Source organism: Dendrobates tinctorius, unplaced genomic scaffold (assembly GCF_039654945.1).
Source record: "Dendrobates tinctorius isolate UK_male_01 unplaced genomic scaffold, ASM3965494v1 ptg000420l, whole genome shotgun sequence".
NCBI classification, from domain to species: Eukaryota; Metazoa; Chordata; class Amphibia; order Anura; family Dendrobatidae; genus Dendrobates; species Dendrobates tinctorius.
The window spans coordinates 179888-198994 of record NW_027362084.1 but is presented as its reverse complement, the minus strand read 5'-3'; the positions used below and the strand labels follow the sequence as shown (position 1 = coordinate 198994).

The 19107-nt window shown below is 42.0% G+C and overlaps 1 protein-coding gene and 1 long non-coding RNA gene across 4 annotated transcripts in view; one reads left to right on the top strand and one right to left on the bottom strand.

Annotated features, from left to right (window-relative positions):
• The window catches only part of LOC141076508 (uncharacterized), a 158715-nt gene that overhangs the window by 26494 nt on the left and 113114 nt on the right, over positions 1-19107 (bottom strand). Inside the window, exon 3 of the long non-coding RNA XR_012227506.1 lies at positions 3537-3710. This is a non-coding gene — a long non-coding RNA (uncharacterized lncRNA). The remainder of the gene's footprint in view (positions 1-3536; positions 3711-19107) is intronic.
• The window catches only part of LOC141076507 (mitotic spindle assembly checkpoint protein MAD1-like), a 620485-nt gene that overhangs the window by 559798 nt on the left and 41580 nt on the right, over positions 1-19107 (top strand). Inside the window, exon 9 of one of the 3 annotated variants that reach the window (XM_073563986.1) lies at positions 18433-18663. The exons of the other annotated variants lie outside the window; for them this stretch is intronic. Within the exon in view, the coding sequence (XP_073420087.1) occupies positions 18433-18477 (45 nt within the window). The 3' untranslated portion in view covers positions 18478-18663. Of the gene's footprint in view, positions 1-18432; positions 18664-19107 lie in introns of those variants that run through there. 3 annotated transcript variants of the gene reach the window in all.

Below are 19107 nucleotides of genomic sequence, written 5' to 3'. Positions count from 1 at the left end.
CCGCTTTCTTACAATTTCTGTATATAGGTGACACATACCTAGCATCCAGGACTTTACTTTCCACTTTCTTACAATTTCTGTATATAGGTGACACATACCTAGCATCCAGGACTTTACTTTCCGCTTTCTTACAATTTCTGTATATAGGGGACACATACCTAGCATCCAGGACTTTACTTTCCGCTTTCTTATAATTTCTGTATATAGGTGACACATACCTAGCATCCAGGACTTTACTTCCTGCTTTCTTACAATTTCTGTATATAGGTGACACATACCTAGCATCCAGGACTTTACTTTCCGCTTTCTTACAATTTCTGTATATAGGTGACACATACCTAGCATCCAGGACTTTACTTCCCGCTTTCTTACAATTTCTGTATATAGGTGACACATACAGTGGGGCAAAAAAGTATTTAGTCAGTCAGCAATAGTGCAAGTTCCACCACTTAAAAAGATGAGAGGCGTCTGTAATTTACATCATAGGTAGACCTCAACTATGGGAGACAAACTGATAAAAAAAAATCCAGAAAATCACATTCTGTTTTTTTTTCATTTTATTTGCATATTATGGTGGAAAATAAGTATTTGGTCAGAAACAAGCAATCAAGATTTCTGGCTCTCACAGACCTGTAACTTCTTCTTTAAGAGTCTCCTCTTTCCTCCACTCATTACCTGTAGTAATGGCACCTGTTTAAACTTGTTATCAGTATAAAAAGACACCTGTGCACACCCTCAAACAGTCTGACTCCAAACTCCACTATGGTGAAGACCAAAGAGCTGTCAAAGGACACCAGAAACAAAATTGTAGCCCTGCACCAGGCTGGGAAGACTGAATCTGCAATAGCCAACCAGCTTGGAGTGAAGAAATCAACTGTGGGAGCAATAATTAGAAAATGGAAGACATACAAGACCACTGATAATGTCCCTCGATCTGGTGCTCCACGCAAAATCCCACCCCGTGGGGTCAGAATGATCACGAGAACGGTGAGCAAAAATCCCAGAACCATGCGGGGGGACCTAGTGAATGAACTGCAGAGAGCTGGGACCAATGTAACAAGGCCTACCATAAGTAACACACTACGCCACCATGGACTCAGATCCTGCAGTGCCAGACGTGTCCCACTGCTTAAGCCTGTACATGTCCGGGCCCGTCTGAAGTTTGCTAGAGAGCATTTGGATGATCCAGAGGAGTTTTGGGAGAATGTCCTATGGTCTGTGAAACCAAACTGGAACTGTTTGGTAGAAACACAACTTGTCGTGTTTGTAGGAAAAAGAATACTGAGTTGCATCCATCAAACACCATACCTACTGTAAAGCATGGTGGTGGAAACATCATGCTTTGGGGCTGTTTCTCTGCAAAGGGGCCAGGACGACTGATCCGGGTACATGAAAGAATGAATGGGGCCATGTATCGTGAGATTTTGAGTGCAAACCTCCTTCCATCAGCAAGGGCATTGATGATGAAACGTGGCTGGGTCTTTCAACATGACAATGATCCAAAGCACACCGCCAGGGCAACGAAGGAGTGGCTTCGTAAGAAGCATTTCAAGGTCCTGGAGTGGCCTAGCCAGTCTCCAGATCTCAACCCTATAGAAAACCTTTGGAGGGAGTTGAAAGTCCGTGTTGCCAAGCGAAAAGCCAAAAACATCACTGCTCTAGAGGAGATCTGCATGGAGGAATGGGCCAACATACCAACAACAGTGTGTGGCAACCTTGTGAAGACTTACAGAAAACGTTTGACCTCTGTCATTGCCAACAAAGGATATATCACAAAGTATTGAGATGAAATTTTGTTTCTGACCAAATACTTATTTTCCACCATAATATGCAAATAAAATGAAAAAAAACCAGACAATGTGATTTTCTGGATTTTTTTTTCTCAGTTTGTCTCCCATAGTTGAGGTCTACCTATGATGTAAATTACAGACGCCTCTCATCTTTTTAAGTGGTGGAACTTGCACTATTGCTGACTGACTAAATACTTTTTTGCCCCACTGTACCTAGCATCCAGGACTTTACTTCCGGCTTTCTTACAATTTCTGTATATAGGTGACACATACCTAGCATCCAGGACTTTACTTCCGGCTTTCTTACAATTTCTGTATATAGGTGACACATACCTAGCATCCAGGACTTTACTTCCCGCTTTCTTACAATTTCTGTATATAGGTGACACATACCTAGCATCCAGGACTTTACTTCCCGCTTTCTTACAATTTCTGTATATAGGTGACACATACCTAGCATCCAGGACTTTACTTCCCGCTTTCTTACAATTTCTGTATATAGGTGACACATACCTAGCATCCAGGACTTTACTTCCTGCTTTCTTACATTTTCTGTATGTAAATGATTTGCTCTGCAAATGTTCAGACTTTTGAGAGGCCCGTTAGAGTGAAACCGTGGCCCTAGTGCCAGAGGAGAGCCTAAGTGATCCATTATTATAAATGACAAGATTCCATCGGGAATTCGACTTAGTTCACACTTTCATTTGGAACTTCTGCCTAGGTTTTCATTAGCTTTTCTTCTAATTTTTGTCAAAAAGGTCTAAAAGTGTGTCTGGCATAGCCTCTTTATGAAGATTATTTTGCCCCTGGGTGCTAGGTACATAGTCTACATATCACGTAGCTATACGCATGTAGCATATTGTTTTCCCTTTCATGTCATCAGCGCACAGATTACAGTAATTACAGTGACATTGCTCAGAAAAAGGGGCTGTGAATGAAAAGTTGTAATGTGACACATTAAAATTAATTGTGATTTCATGGTAATTTAGTACAATATTTTCTTGGGCATTTAAGCCGTCCCTGATTTATGTCACAATAAACCAGCAAAAACACACACCTAAGTCCTATCAGTAATTTTCTCGTGGATTTCATTCCAATGCACAAAATATGAGTTGGCGGCATAGACCTTTCATGCTTCTCGACTGTTAAATAGTATAATTGTCTTCTCTATCTTCGAGAAGCTTCATTTTAGATGCTAATTGCATTCAATTTATTACTGGCGAGCTTTCCTCCACAATGCCAGGTATTCTGGGCGCATGATGGATTGCATTGTAAAACCGGAATGGATGAGCGTGTTGTGCGGGGTCACTCTAAACAAATGAATATTAAAACCAGTTGCTTCCTCCTTCATTTTCAGGTGCAAAGTTGTTTTCTGTTATGATTTCATATAGCCACCATGCTTATTGAGCAGTAATTAAAAATGGAGCTGACATAAATTATAATTAGGCCAAATAGTGAAGAAAAACTCCAAGCGATGAAAATAATTTAAAGGGGTGGGTATTCCTAACATTGGAAGGATTCAGGCATATTCTCAGGATCCTCACTCTGGAGACTCCCGACCTCTGTCGGGATGGAGAAAGGTGGCTATGCCACTCTGTAGAGTCACTTTTATGGACGTCTCTAGAACAGCCAAACACTCTTGCCTATTTTGTAACTCCAGTAGATCGGTAAGAGCCATGATGCATATTCACAGTTACCTCTTTATTCATTCTCCAACTTAATGATGTGGTTAAAAAGCCAACTCACCAGGCCAGACAAGGAACTAGTGTTGTGGCCATTGATGTGGATCCCAGATTCTGATGAAAATAGTCCTCTTGCTTGATTGACATCTCAAGAGTCAAAGCGGAGATCCTTTCCGTAAGAGCGGCTTCAGTTCTTAGAGGCTTGAGCCTTCATTTTATCGCACGGATGGCCATTCATCTGAAGGGCGATCATGTAATAATAATAAATAATAAATTTTATTTCTATAGCGCCGACATATTCCGCAGCACTTTACATTTCGGAGGGGATTTGTACAGACAATAGACATTACAGCATAACAATAATCACATAGATTATAACAAATACCAAGAGGAATGAGGGCCCTGCTCGCAAGCTTACAGTCTGAGGAAAAAAAAGGGAGACACGAAAGGTGGGTGGTAACAGTTGCCCTGATTGTATGGACCAGCCATAATGTTAAGTGTGTATCAGTACAGACACAGAGGGCTAATGGATGCATAAAGCATGTGGGAACATGATGCGGGGAACCTGGTTATGGTAAAACTTTTGGCTGTGCCACATAGGGATAGATTAAGTTAATGTGTTGAGGCGATAGGCCAGTCTGAATGAATGCATTTTCAGGGCACGCTTAAAATTGTTGGGATTGGGGACTAATCGTATTGACCTGGGAAGTGCATTCCAAAGAATTGGCGCAGCACGTGTAAAGTCTTGGAGACGGGAGTGGGAGGTTCTGATTATTGAGGATGCTAACCTCAGGTCATCAGCAGAACGGAGGGCGCGGGTAGGGTGATATACTGAAACAAGGGAGATGTAGGGTGGTGCTGAGCCATGGAGGGCTTTGTGGGTGAGGGTAATAAGTTTATACTGAATTTTGTAGTGGATGGGTAGCCAGTGTAATGACTGGCACAAGGTAGAGGCATCAGTGTAACGATTGGTGAGGAATATGATCCTGGCTGCAGCATTCAAGACAGAGGGGAGAGTTTGGTAAGAGGGAGACCGATTAGAAGAGTTACAATAGTTGAGACGAGAATGAATAAGAGAAACAGTAAGAGTTTTTGCAGACTCAAAAGTAAGAAAAGGTCGAATTCTAGAAATGTTTTTGAGGTGCAGATGACAAGAGCGAGACAGTGATTGAATGTGGGGGGCAAAGGAAAGCTCGGAATCAAGTATGACCCCAAGACAGCGGGCCTTTTGCTGGGGAGTAATAGTGGAGCCACACACAGAAATGGCAATGTCGGGTATAGGTACATTAGTAGAGGGAGGAAACACAAGGAGTTCAGTCTTTGACAGGTTCAGTTTCAGATATAGTGAGGACATGATGTTAGACACAGCGTTTAGACAATCGCTGGTGTTTTCTAGAAAGGCTGGCGTGATGTCAGGAGAAGAAGCGTATAATTGGGTGTCATCAGCATAGAGATGGTACTGGAAACCAAATCTACTGATTGTTTGACCAATAGGGGCAGTGTACAAGGAGAAGAGGAGGAGGCCTAGGACTGATCCTTGAGGAACCCCAACAGTAAGGGGAAGGTGAGAGGAGGAGGAACCGGCAAAAGATACAGTAAAGGGGCGGTCAGAGAGGAGAACCAGGAGAGAACGGTGTCCTTGTAATACTTTTCCCCATGCAGTGGCATCTACACAGAAACATCTTGCTGGTATAAATCTTTTTGTTCATCTCTACTGGTCTGGACTTTTGGTATTCCCATGTTTTGTGCCCGAAGCCCGTAGGGTTTCTTCTCCCTAAATATCCATTTCCTTCTAATTTTGCGAAAACGGTACAATGCAAATGAGCCGGCTCTCATGAGCCTAGCAGATTATCAGAACACAGGTGCCAGAACTGAACTGATTTAGCAGCAGGATTAGCTGGTAATATATCACTTGACAAGGATTTCCGTTCTTGCCGTTCGGATCCTTGGTCTCTCTTTGTCGAGCACTGTACGCAGCACACTCTTGTGTAATAAACACCTGGGGCTGACAGACTTTATACCATTTGATTTAATTAACTTTTAAATCATTTAATGTTCTCTAGATCCCCATAACTCAAGTGCTTGCCTCGTAATATGTAGCGTTTCGCTTGCCATTTTTAATTCCCCTTCATGGGCTCTTATGTTGGAGGGTATGCCTTCCTGACGTGCTCTCCGGAGACAGATCTTGTGCGGCCCTGTCATTCCCCTCTGCCGTATAAACTGCTATAAAACCCGACACAGTCTCTAACAATGGCATAAATGTTGAGAAGGAACGGGAAGATGGATACAGTAGACCAAAAAAAGCTCACATTACCTTATTTGCCTTGTGGCTATTTGGGCTAAGCGCACACTGCTTTTCTACCCTCTGTGCTTCTCCAGACCACCACAAAAAAGTATACCAGTAGTTAACGTTATCTTTTTTGTTGTGATGGGTCCTATGAGTGATACATGCCCCTGGCTTTCGGCAACCTATATCTCATGGGCGTAAATATGTCCAATGATATCTACACACAGTGTAGACAGAACTGCTACCCAGAAGGTTTTTTTTTTTCTTTGTTAGAAAATCTTGCAGCTTTGGTTAAGGGACAGCCTTAACTGGAGTTGATGCAGCTGGCTGTTGCTTTACCACATCAAATGGGCCTTAGGAGACCCCCTGTATCAGAATAGGTAGGGTTACTTGCTAAGGATATTCCATGAATGCTTTATCTGCGAAACCCCTTTAAACGGGATGTACAGGAAAAAGAATTCCACAATTGTTTGCTCCAGTATAAAGAAAACTGTCTCTCTTATGCCACCTGTTAGAGGTGGCCTCCATTTTTTAAGTCCATGTCCTACCTTTAGCCAAACCAGTTGCCTCGAAAAGAAAGAGCTTCCTTTCCTCAGGTTTTTGAGGTCTTGCCTCTCGTACCCTTTTCTGGATTGTTTAGTTTATATCCTTATTCATTAAGACTTGTTAAAGGGTCAGTCATTGACTTATTGAGTAGCTGCCTCTTAATACTAGGGAGACAGGCACTAATTTGTATACTATGCAAAGATAGGAGACAGGCACTAATTTGTATACTATGCAAAGATATAGAAAAGTTTAACTCTGATAACACCTCACTTTGATATCATGGCGCAAAAAATAGTGTTATTCAACACCTAACCTAACGTTGGTCAATGACTTGTGAATGTTTGGTTATCTTAAAGCGGTTGTCCTAGATTTTTACATTGATGGACTATCCTTAGAATAGATAATCAATATCTGATCAGTAGAGGCGTGCCACCCAGCACCCCTGCCAATCAACAGCCACTGGTGCCCACCTCGGCGGCTGGATGTGCTCAGTTGAGGAGCTACATAGGAAAGCTTCTTTAGCGGCATAGTGACCCAGAACAGGTACTGCGTATTAACCCCTCTGGACGAATCAGTTGGGGGCAGATGTATAGTACCCAGCCGTGGCCACTATAGAAGTTGACGGAGCTCAGCAACTGGGCACTTATGATCGCCATCGGGAGCAGTTGATCGTCAGGGGTGCAAGGTGTGGAACCTCTACCGATAAGATATTAATGACCTAAGGATAGGTCATCTATGTTAAAGTCCTGGACAACCCCTTTAACTTCTGGATTACTTTTATGACTATAATCACTGATTTCTTGGTTTGGACAGCCTCTTTATTCCTCATAATTGAGATAGCATTATATGTCACATTATTATTGAGGTTCTTGCCTCTCGTACCCTTTTCTGGATTGTTTAGTTTATATCCTTATTCATTAAGACTTGTTAAAGGGTCAGTCATTGACTTATTGAGTAGCTGCCTCTTAATACTAGGGAGACAGGCACTAATTTGTATACTATGCAAAGATATAGAAAAGTTTAACTCTGATAACACCGCACTAACATGGTACTATCTGTGGGTCCTGTAATTTGGCTTCCCGAAGGCTTTTGAGGTCAGAGATAACCAAATAAAATGACCAAAAAGTGAGTGAAGTTCTCTGACCGCTTTCGAACTTATGATATCTCAACGCTGAGACTATCTGAGAAGATCCGAGACACTTGGCAGCTCTGCTTCTGCTGGGTAGTGAGGAAGTGATTGCTCTGCGCTTCTCCAGGTCTAGAAATGCCATAGACTCACGAGTGGCTACCAGCAAAGAATAAGTCAGCCGCCAACACTTCTAGAAAGACAAACACTTTCTTGGCCCGCCGAAACCCTGCAACATGCTCGAGGAGATGTGAAGGTTCATGCATCACTGCCTGTGTCAGTAGAGTTTACATTAGAGGTCTAGTGGCAGTAGATTAACTGGAAGTCGCTTCCTGCAATATGATTCATCCTAAGAGCCAGGAGATTATGTGCGTCGCCATATGATACTCAGTCCCTGCATTATCTGTGAAATTAGCCTGCATTTTACAGAGAAATAGCTTATCTCCCTCCGTTTCCTCCATTTCATCGCTCTTCGTAAATGCCGAATTTGCTTGTCACCCCATCTGTTTGTGTTTTTTTTTCCCTTTTGCAATGAATGCGGTACTTTTGAACAGAAATCTGGCAGGCATTTATCTTTTGAATTATACATATGTTTAGCTGCACCCAATATTCCCCAGGATTGTCGCTCCTGTTATAACAGGCTTGTGTTTTTTAATAGCGTGCCAGCACATTTGCACATGTTTTACAAGACGAGACAAGAAGAAAGCGGGTTTTGTATGGTGACCAATGGGCCTCACGTTTAAGATTTGACAATCTGTTTCCTTCTCTTGATTAGTGAGATACATCTATAGAAATGAGGTTCAGATCATCATTCACAGTCCTTGTTTGTTCACTTCATAGTTCTGGCCGGGACGCTCGGAAGGAAGATTACCAGGCTGAAGAAGTAATATTAAGATTTTCTGTTTTTCAGGGACCTGAAATTAAATAGTTTTTGCTGCAGGCTATGGGGGATATTGACTCCTTAAAATGGGTATTGCCAGAATAAAAAAGTATCCCATACATAGCCTTGTGATGGGGAATAACTTACTGATCACTGGAGGTCTAACCACTGCTAATCCCAGCAATACAGAAAATTGTGCACTGGGTCTGGAGAACCCCGTATAAAATGAAGGGGATGTATGTATGCTTGACCTTCACGCCTTTCATTGTCTATGGGACTGCCGGAAATAGGCAAGTTCACTTTTTTTTTTTTTTTACAGTAGCTCCACTGGCAATGAATTGAGTGGAGGCCAAACATGTGCACCTCTGTACTGTTCGAAACGAGATGATCACTCACGATCTGTCCCTGCCATCGTACACCTCACCCCGGTGATCACTACATTTTCCCCTATTATATACAGTGGGGAAAAAAAGTATTTAGTCAGTCAGCAATAGTGCAAGTTCCACCACTTAAAAAGATGAGAGGCGTCTGTAATTTACATCATAGGTAGACCTCAACTATGGGAGACAAACTGAGAAAAAAAAATCCAGAAAATCACATTGTCTGTTTTTTTTTTTTTTATTTTATTTGCATATTATGGTGGAAAATAAGTATTTGGTCAGAAACAAAATTTCATCTCAATACTTTGTGATATATCCTTTGTTGGCAATGACAGAGGTCAAAAGTTTTCTGTAAGTCTTCACAAGGTTGCCACACACTGTTGTTGGTATGTTGGCCCATTCCTCCATGCAGATCTCCTCTAGAGCAGTGATGTTTTTGGCTTTTCGCTTGGCAACACGGACTTTCAACTCCCTCCAAAGGTTTTCTATAGGGTTGAGATCTGGAGACTGGCTAGGCCACTCCAAGACCTTGAAATGCTTCTTACGAAGCCACTCCTTCATTGCCCTGGCAGTGTGCTTTGGATCATTGTCATGTTGAAAGACCCAGCCACGTTTCATCTTCAATGCCCTTGCTGATGGAAGGAGGTTTGCACTCAAAATCTCACGATACATGGCCCCATTCATTCTTTCATTTACCCGGATAAGTCGTCCTGGCCCCTTTGCAGAGAAACAGCCCCAAAGCATGATGTTTCCACCACCATGCTTTACAGTAGGTATGGTGTTTGGATGCAACTCAGTATTCTTTTTCCTCCAAACACGACAAGTTGTGTTTCTTCCAAACAGTTCCAGTTTGGTTTCATCAGACCATAGGACATTCTCCCAAAACTCCTCTGGATCATCCAAATGCTCTCTAGCAAACTTCAGACGGGCCCGGACATGTACAGGCTTAAGCAGTGGGACACGTCTGGCACTGCAGGATCTGAGTCCATGGTGGCGTAGTGTGTTACTTATGGTAGGCCTTGTTACATTGGTCCCAGCTCTCTGCAGTTCATTCACTAGGTCCCCCCGCGTGGTTCTGGGATTTTTGCTCACCGTTCTTGTGATCATTCTGACCCCACGGGGTGGGATTTTGCGTGGAGCACCAGATCGAGGGACATTATCAGTGGTCTTGTATGTCTTACATTTTCTAATTATTGCTCCCACAGTTGATTTCTTCACTCCAAGCTGGTTGGCTATTGCAGATTCAGTCTTCCCAGCCTGGTGCAGGGCTACAATTTTGTTTCTGGTGTCCTTTGACAGCTCTTTGGTCTTCACCATAGTGGAGTTTGGAGTCAGACTGTTTGAGGGTGTGCACAGGTGTCTTTTTATACTGATAACAAGTATAAACAGGTGCCATTACTACAGGTAATGAGTGGAGGAAAGAGGAGACTCTTAAAGAAGAAGTTACAGGTCTGTGAGAGCCAGAAATCTTGATTGCTTGTTTCTGACCAAATACTTATTTTCCACCATAATATGCAAATAAAATGAAACAAAAACAGACAATGTGATTTTCTGGATTTTTTTTTCTCAGTTTGTCTCCCATAGTTGAGGTCTACATATGATGTAAATTACAGACGCCTCTCATCTTTTTAAGTGGTGGAACTTGCACTATTGCTGACTGACTAAATACTTTTTTTCCCCACTGTATGTGTATATATATATATATAGGATAACTTTTGATTTTAGGAACAAGGTATGCTGTTTAAATTAAAAAAAAAAATCCAGTGAAGTGTCTTCTTTAAGGAGAATCGTGGAGTTCACAATCCTCCATGGGTATAACATGAAAATTAGCTCTCTCCCAAAAGGAAAGAAAAGCTTTGTGTTGCCCACGTATTGGATAATAATTACCCTATACGACAGTATCCAACTCTTTAATGAGCCGTGCAGTACAGTGAACAGTTATTATGAACAGTTATGTTGAAGATGAAATGTTTCTCTAAAAAGCCTAAAGTTAAAGATGACACATTACCTTGGTATTTTAGGAAATATATATAATTTTTTTTTTTTTTTTTTTTTCATATTTTACATTTTAAATATTACAAAGAGGAAAATGGGCCAATGCAGAAGTTTGGGCAAAACTTGGAGATTTGTGTGCTCAGACAACTTTGGCCAAGGTTTCCTACCTTAATTAGCCTGTTGGGGTTATGGCTTGTTCACTATCATTGTTTCATTGTTAGGAAAGGTCAGGTGATGCAAATTTCTCAGACTTATAAAAACCCAGCTTTCTCTAACCTTGTGCCAAAAACCAGCAGCCATGGGTTCTTCTAAGCAGCTGGGTAGCACTCTGAAAATGAAAGGCCTTCAAAGCAGGAGAAGGCTAGAAGAAGATATCAAAGCATTTTCAAGTTGCCCTTTCCTCCGTTTGAAATGTAATTAAGAAATGGCAGTTAACAGGAACAGTGGAGGTCAAAATAAGGTCTAGAAAACCAAGCAAAATTTAATTGAGAGCTGCTTGCAGGATTGCTTGAGAAACAAATCAGAACCCCCACTTGACTGCAAAAGACTGTCAGAAAGATTTAGCAGAATCTGGAATTGTGGTACATTGTTCTACTGTTAAGAGACACCTGCACAAATATGGAAGTTATCGGAAGAGAACTCCTGCATCCTCACCATAAAATTCTCTGTGAGAAATATGAAAAAGAACATCTAAACAAGCCTTTGGGAACGAGACCTGTGGACTGATGAGGTTTTACATAGAACTCATTGGCCACAATGATCAAAGGTTTGTGTGGAGAAAAAAAGGTACAGAATTTCAGGATAAGAACATCCCGCCAACTATTAAGCATGGGGGTGGATCAATCATGCTTTGGGGTTGTGTTGCAGCCAATGACACGGGGAACATTTCACAGGCAGAGGGAAAAATGGTGACAATTAAATTTCAACAAATTCTTGCAGCAAACATAACACCATCTGTGAACAAAAAGCTGAAGATGAAAAAGAGTATGGCTTCTACAAATGGATAATGATTCTAAACACGTCAGAAACCACTATAGACAACTTCAAAGGGCGCAAACTGAAGGTTTTATAATGGCCCTCACAGTCCCCTGATCTGAACATGATTGGAAATCTGTGACTAGACCTCAAAATAGCAGAGGGTGGAAGATGACCCAGGAATCTCACAGAACTGAAAGAATTTTCCAAGGAAGAATGGATGAAATGTCTCAAACAAGAATTGAGAGACTCTTGTCTGGCTACAAAAAGCGTTTACAAACTGTGATACTTTCAAAAGAGGGTGCTACTAGGAACTGACCATGCAGGGTGCCCAAACTTTTCCATTGATCCATTTTCATTTTTTGTAATTTTTAAAATGTAAAAAGTGACGATATCTATATATATATTTTTTTTTTGCCTAAAATACAGAGGAAATGTGTCGTCTTTAACTTAAGGCCTTTTAAAGATCATTTCATCTTCAACTTTTAACTGTTCAAAATAAGAGTAATTTTGAACAGCGGTGCCCAAACTTTTACATGCCACTGTATGGCTAGGGATTTTAAAAAGACCAGACTTCCATCTCCAGACTTCTGTAATGCAAAACAGGATGTGGCTGGCTAAATAAGGTCACCATAATATGGATTTTAGGCCGTTTCTGGCTTTTGTTAAAAAAAAGTCAACCAGAGCCAACATATTGACAATGGTTAAAGTTCGACACATCCTAGCCTTCAAAGCTCAGTTGACATCTGGAACAGCGTGAAACGCTTTGTATTATCTGCTTACAAGAATGGCCGCCACTCAGTACATGGAGTTGTGGTGTTTCAGCTCTGTGTACTACTGTCTTCTGTAGTCCGTAGCTTCAGTTATCAGCCGGACGGAGGGGATTCAGGGTATCGGACCCCCACTGATTGATAACCTATTCTAAAAATAGACAAAATCCAAGGAAAAGACAAACTAAAAACAAGTAAGCATATACCCAAGCAAATCATTAGTGATAGTGCATGTAAATAACATATGGTACTTATTTAATGTTATTTTTATATAAAAAAGCATAAAAGCCATCCCACCATGACAAGGTGTGCCCATTGGGACACTCCTAAGCTCCCTAGTATTAGTTCAAACCTTACCATGTGTCAATGTGAATAAGGGCAGAGCAGGGCAGGGCCCCAACTGAGACACCCATCCATGGGAAGCTATACAGATGAAATACTTGGCTCCAAAAGGGGTCCATCTGTACAAAATACAAGAGAACAGCTAAACCAAAGAAATGAGCTGAACTATCAGCTGGTATAAGTGCAAAGCGTAAGAGCGTGTTCACACTGTGGCCACTTTATAGACAACACCCAAGAGAAAGTGTTCTAAGAGTGGGTCATAAATATCTCAGTTTCAACCAACCCCTTTAAGGAGATCTGCTGGGTATGGAGCCTTATTGCTCCATAGAAAAAAAATATGAACATTCGCTTTTTACAAGGTGGAAGGAAAGCCATCTCATTAGTGTACCACCCATCGGAGGAAGCTAGCCTGTAACCAGCATAGGCCCAAAGCCAAAACAATTGGGCAGCAGCCAGCAAGGATTCACCTGTAGGCACAGTAGCCTTTAGGCGGCCCAAGAGCGAGGGCAACTGCTGGAGGCAAAATACACTAAACATTGTGCATCTATACAGAAGGGATGCAAATGTATGCCAGGCACTCAGTGCTGAGGAGCAGAAGAGGACATCCATGGAGGGTCAAGAAGGTGCTACAGAGGGGACTAGATGTTGGGAGAAGAACACAACGCTCTTAACTCCTTTAGGATCCTCATGAGTAATTTTATCACTAGCTTTTTATAACTTTTTGCTAGAATTAATCATGTAACCTGTTTATTGTGAAACAGACCATTCTTCTACAGCCTTGATTACTGACCAACATTGTTATGCTGATGACTGAAGAAGGACACTGACACTCAATGAAGACTACAAAAACACAGATTTTTCACATGTCAGATTAATTTCAATTACAATGGCAGCGATTATCTTCACGTTACTTAATCTACATAATTTCCGCTATTTATATGCAGCAGTTTTTGCTAGATGTCATTGGAATTAATTAGAATCCTTGCAACATCCCAAGAGATGGTCATTGTACATGTAGCCTACGAGCGAGAAGAAAACAGGCTAGAAAGTGTAAAAAATGGCCATAGATATAGGATAATAGCTGGCAGATCTGTCACCAGTGCACTAGGAGCTGCCAGACAGTGCCGCTATGTCTGCAGTCAGGAACACATGGACTGTTCAGGTTTAATTTTATGGATTGTTCACTGGTCTGCCCTGGAAATAAGCGGCATCTGGGAGCCACAGCCAAAACGCCTACTAATACAGTAAATGCACATTTTGATAGAACATGGTCAGAAGACTGTTCATCCAGTAGCTATCCTATGTATATACCCTTAAAGGAAATCTGTCAGCAGGATTTCTTGACTCAAAACTATTGATATGTGCATGTAGATCTTTCAAAGACAATTCCAGTAATTACCTTTTTATGGCCAGTCTTTACTTCCATTACTGAGAAATCAGTGTTTGAATTGGTATGCAAATGGATATGGTGTATGTTAAGCCTCTGTCACTCCAGCTCTATAGCCCGCCCGATGCCACCTCCTTCACCTGCTTGTCTGACAGCATCTATGCTGTGTAACTGTCACTTCAGGCAAAGGACCCATCAGTCAACAGGAGGCAACAGTAGGAGATGGTGTTGGGTGGTTAATAGAGCTGGATTGACAGAGGCTTTAGATCTATCATAGCCATTTACTTGTCAATTCAAACACTCATATCTTAGTAATTGAGAAACAGACTGGCAACGTAAAGGTAATGCTGGACTTGTCTTTGAAAGAGGTACATGCAGTTTGGCTTGTGACAGCAAGCCGAGGGGGGGGGGGAGAAGCCGACTAAGCCACACCCATCGGACCGGACCGCGGCGATTTGCATACCTCTTCACCAACATAACAAAGGCATTTTTGCATCAAAGGTGCGGGGTCAGGGGGGAATAAAAAAATCCTAAAAGAATCCTTATGGGGACGCACAATAGGGTGATATCTTTACATGATATGACTAAAAAGAGGTGACAGATTCCCTTTAAAACAGAAAAAGCATACAAGGACTGTCTGGTATTAATCTCCGTATAACTGACCTGTAATACCGGAGCCAGCCCATGAAGAATGAAGATAAGCGGCACGATTTCAGGGAAAAAGCTGACTCTTGTAGTCTTGGACAACCCTTCTAATTTAACACCACAGCTCTGAACTGTGTCTCCGTGGTTACAGACTACAAACTAACCAGGTATGTAGTCAGATCCCTGATCTCTTCTCCCTTTTTCTCCTGCTTTTACTGTTTGTACAGTAAGATAGTACAAAGAGGTGGCATATGTAGTAACAGGACGGCAGGACCAGACGACACGCAGAGCTAGTCTATAACCATTGGTCTGCATAGGAGCTGTATACATAAAAAACCGGTAGAATGTTCATAACCAAGACAGTTAGAAAAGTTGTCCTTACTTATTTGAGTAATAAAACGGTTGGGAAAAGTATCCAAGCCCTTTACTTTTCGGCCTATTTTTACTAATTACGCTGAGATTGCCCAGAGATGTAGGTTCTGTGATAATTGCAGTTTCCTTTCCTCGCCGCCTTTTCCTGACCCTCTCCCCACAATGTCAGAGATGTGATGATTCATTGCGATAAATCTGATTTACTCCGATGCCACTGACGTCCTGTAAATAAATGTTGAACATCTGTCTGTTTTCACTGATCTTGACTTCAGCGCGTAATTCGTAAGGAGCTAAATCCCTTTTCCGAGCGACTTCCCACAGATGAATTGACTCTGCTGTGCCCTTGCTATGAATGACTGCTGTCTGTCATGAAACTTTTAGTTGGAACTTTCTGCAGGTCTGCAGAGCGGATCAATAGGTAGAGGATGAGCGCGGCCTGACCCTGCCACAATTACGCCGCATTCAGAACCCCCCTCGGAGCCGTATGTGTGACCGGGGGTGACAGCAGGGTGGGTTTAATTGACTACAATTAGATCATCTGCTTATAATTCTTACATTAAAATTCCCCACTACTCCCTTTATAACCTTGAGATGTGCGTCTGGAGATAATTGCAGCAGTTTATGCATTTTAACGTCCTCAGCGCTCAACCTTTATTAGTTTTTGGTGGTGGTGGGGTACCAGTTTTTCTTTTCTTTCACCAGTGCATTTCTCTAAGTATTTAGCTCCCGAACAACAAAGGTTTACACCTTTTTATTACTGGGATTTTTTTTAATGTTGTATGAGTTACTTATCATTATTAATCCCACAGGGGACATCACAATGCGATCTGCTGATAAATCTTTGGTATACTCGGTATTGACAGTCAGTAATACATGAGGGATTTTGTTAGACCTTCATCTATCATGGTAACCCATCAAATCCCACAATCTCTTCAGGGAGCCAAAAAGAGGGGGACGAGGGTGACAATCCTAGATACTGGCGGCTAGGGGGTCAACAATGTAGTACTGCTCTAGTAGCTCTGCAGTATCTATAGTCACAGGGATTCGAAGTGACACTGCTCTACCGCGCATGTTAAAATGGTTAAAGCAGCTAATATATATGTATGTATATGTGTATATATACATATACTCTCTTTACTTCCAGTACTCTCTGGAATTAGGTAATAGGAAAAATTTGTATCTATGCATTAATAAAAAGAGAAAACATCACTACTTTCTTTTAAATCCCCCCCTCACCAAGAAGACGTGTTGCTACTTCCAAAGTCTGCTGGCTGAGTGCCCCAGATCTCCAGTTGACCACTTTGAACTGCATCAGTGTCAACACGAGGCTGACAGTTAGATCCTGCAGTAGAGCAGGGAGCCATAAACTCCCTGCCCCACAACTCTCCATCGCTTAGGTCACAGACTGCTGAAGGACTACAAAAGAACAGCACCTCAGTACAGGTGGCACAATGTCGTCATTGGTGTGGACACACAAGGAAGATGAGATCTCAGTCGCCCAAATTAGGTGAGAAGGGGGATTGCACAAAGGTGGCTATTAGGGATGAGCGGACATGCTCTGTGATAATCTGATATCACTTGAGTATCTGGGTGCTCGGATGTACTCGGCGAGCATTAGCATCTGTGGTACATTCACTCCATAAAATTGTTCAAAAAATTTTCTGGATTCAATTAGTCAAACATAGACTACTACAGGCTCTATGGTATATTTCGATGGTATACAACACTCAAAAAAGCGTTCAAAATTTTTTCTGGATTCAGTTAGTCATCCATACAGTATTACGTGCTTTCTGCTACACTTTGGTAGTATAGAACACACCAAAAAAAGCATTAAAAAAATGTTTCTGGATTCAGTTACTCACCCCCATAGAGTATTATGTTCTTTGCGGTACATTTCAGTGTTGTATAACACTCCAAAAAATGTGTTCAATTAGTCATCCATGCAGTGTAACACGCTTAGTGGGTAACAAAGATGGCAGAATCACATGAGACTCCCAAGGGAGTGCCCCGAGGAATATCTGAGCCAGACCAAGCTACAGAAGCCTGTTGTCCAGAAGCATCTGTTTTTCCAGGACCACCAAGGCTTGAACCCAGCCTTCACCGCTAGGGATCTTTCAGACTGGAGAGCCAGGAACTCGTCAGCGGACTGCGGGGCCTAGGCTGGTCAGAAAAGACAAGGAGGTGAGCCAGGAACAGGTCTGGAGAAATGCTAGTGGGCCCGCTAGGCGCAAGTACTGACAGTTGGCATCCCTGGGGGAGGACGTTATGTATGTCCGGCAGTGGAGATGGGAATCGATGGAAGAGATTGGGACCCGTTATCACATCTCGTTCAACCATTGGGCAGCAGAGATGGAACACTTGTCTCAAAGGTTAAAAGAGCTGAAGGCTGGAAGCAGAGTCACGTTCCTCAAAATGGAGGGGCAACATAGCTGGTATGCGGCGAGTGTGATCCGAGAAGGAAGGGAGCAGGATGAACCTTTCTTGAGAAATAACCTAGCCTGGGAGAGGTTCCTCAAGGTGCCTGGAGACACGATACTCAAAACGAGCATTAAGTATTGCTCAGGTCGAGTAATGAGCATCCAAGTATTTTAGTGCTCGTTCGTCTCTAGTGGCTATATTACTTCCACAAGGGGCATCTTTAATTTTTACAGTGACACAAGAGACATTAATCTTTTTCTAAAGGGGCATTATTACTCAGTAAGAGGGTGCGATATTTGCCTTGCCCTGGGCTCTGTCATTCCACTATGCAGCTACTTACATTTCAACCTCCAGTAATTTCTAAAATTACATGCCTGTGGGTCTGTGGTGCTCTGTGTGTAAGCCATGGCACAGATTTGTGATATTGATGGTCTAATCTGTATTGTATTTCTGTAATTATACTAGAAAAGGAAAGGACATAAGATTCATATCACCATTGTAAGGATGTCACTATGATGTACATTGCTGTGCACCATATACGTTTGTAGCGATGGATAATGGGGGTGGCACATAATCTCTGCATAATATTACCATACCGCCTGCGCCAGACGCCATCAGCATCTCTGTCCTTATTGACAGGACATCAACTCGACTTGTTACTGTATGCCGGACTCCATGACGCTCGGGCAGATGAAATAAATCGCTGCAACGTTTTCTTAGTTAATTGCCTTTTTAATCATAGAGAAATTGCTCCTATTTGCATGAATATTCCAGACTCTAGGATTTGTTGGCCGTTGTAGCCGGTATTCATTACACTATTAATTTGCTTTTTTCCAGTTCCATCGGCTTACAAAAGAAAATTGTACCCAGGAATTTATATGAAATCGTCTCCAATGCCGGAATATTAACTGTTTGTGTAGTCTTCAGTTACAAGAGTTGGAAATATGTGCTATAGTACTTGGTATAGCATAGGACTGCTCCCATATGTGTCCTCCATTTCCTTTTCTTTTGGCTTGACAAATCCCGAGATGTGTGACCAGCTTTGAAATAAACAATATGATTTTGTGATACTCTGTCGGGAGATGTTTTTATTATGTGCCCATGTAACCTCAGGAAATACCATAAATCACTCAGACCTATAGGGCTAGTTTACGGTAAATTAATGTTTTCTGGGAGTTTGACCCACTGACATCCTCCTCCAGTTTCAAAATCAAAGGTGTGGCTACTCGACTCTATGGTTCCTCTTGGGCAAAATAGTCTATAAATCAACCTGGTGTCTCCCAAATAAAACCAAGGCGATAGGAGTCAAAGGAGCATGGTGATTTGAGACTGTCCTAGCCCCTTCTCTTTGGTCACTGACATCCCCACTGATCCTCTTGACACGTCATTATGTGTGTGATGGAGAAACCCATCTAGTTTATTCCATTATTTCTCTGTATGGACCGAAACGCCTAGCCCTGATGTGATGAGGAAACACACACTTTAAGGGGAACTTGTTGGGATGAGTTTACT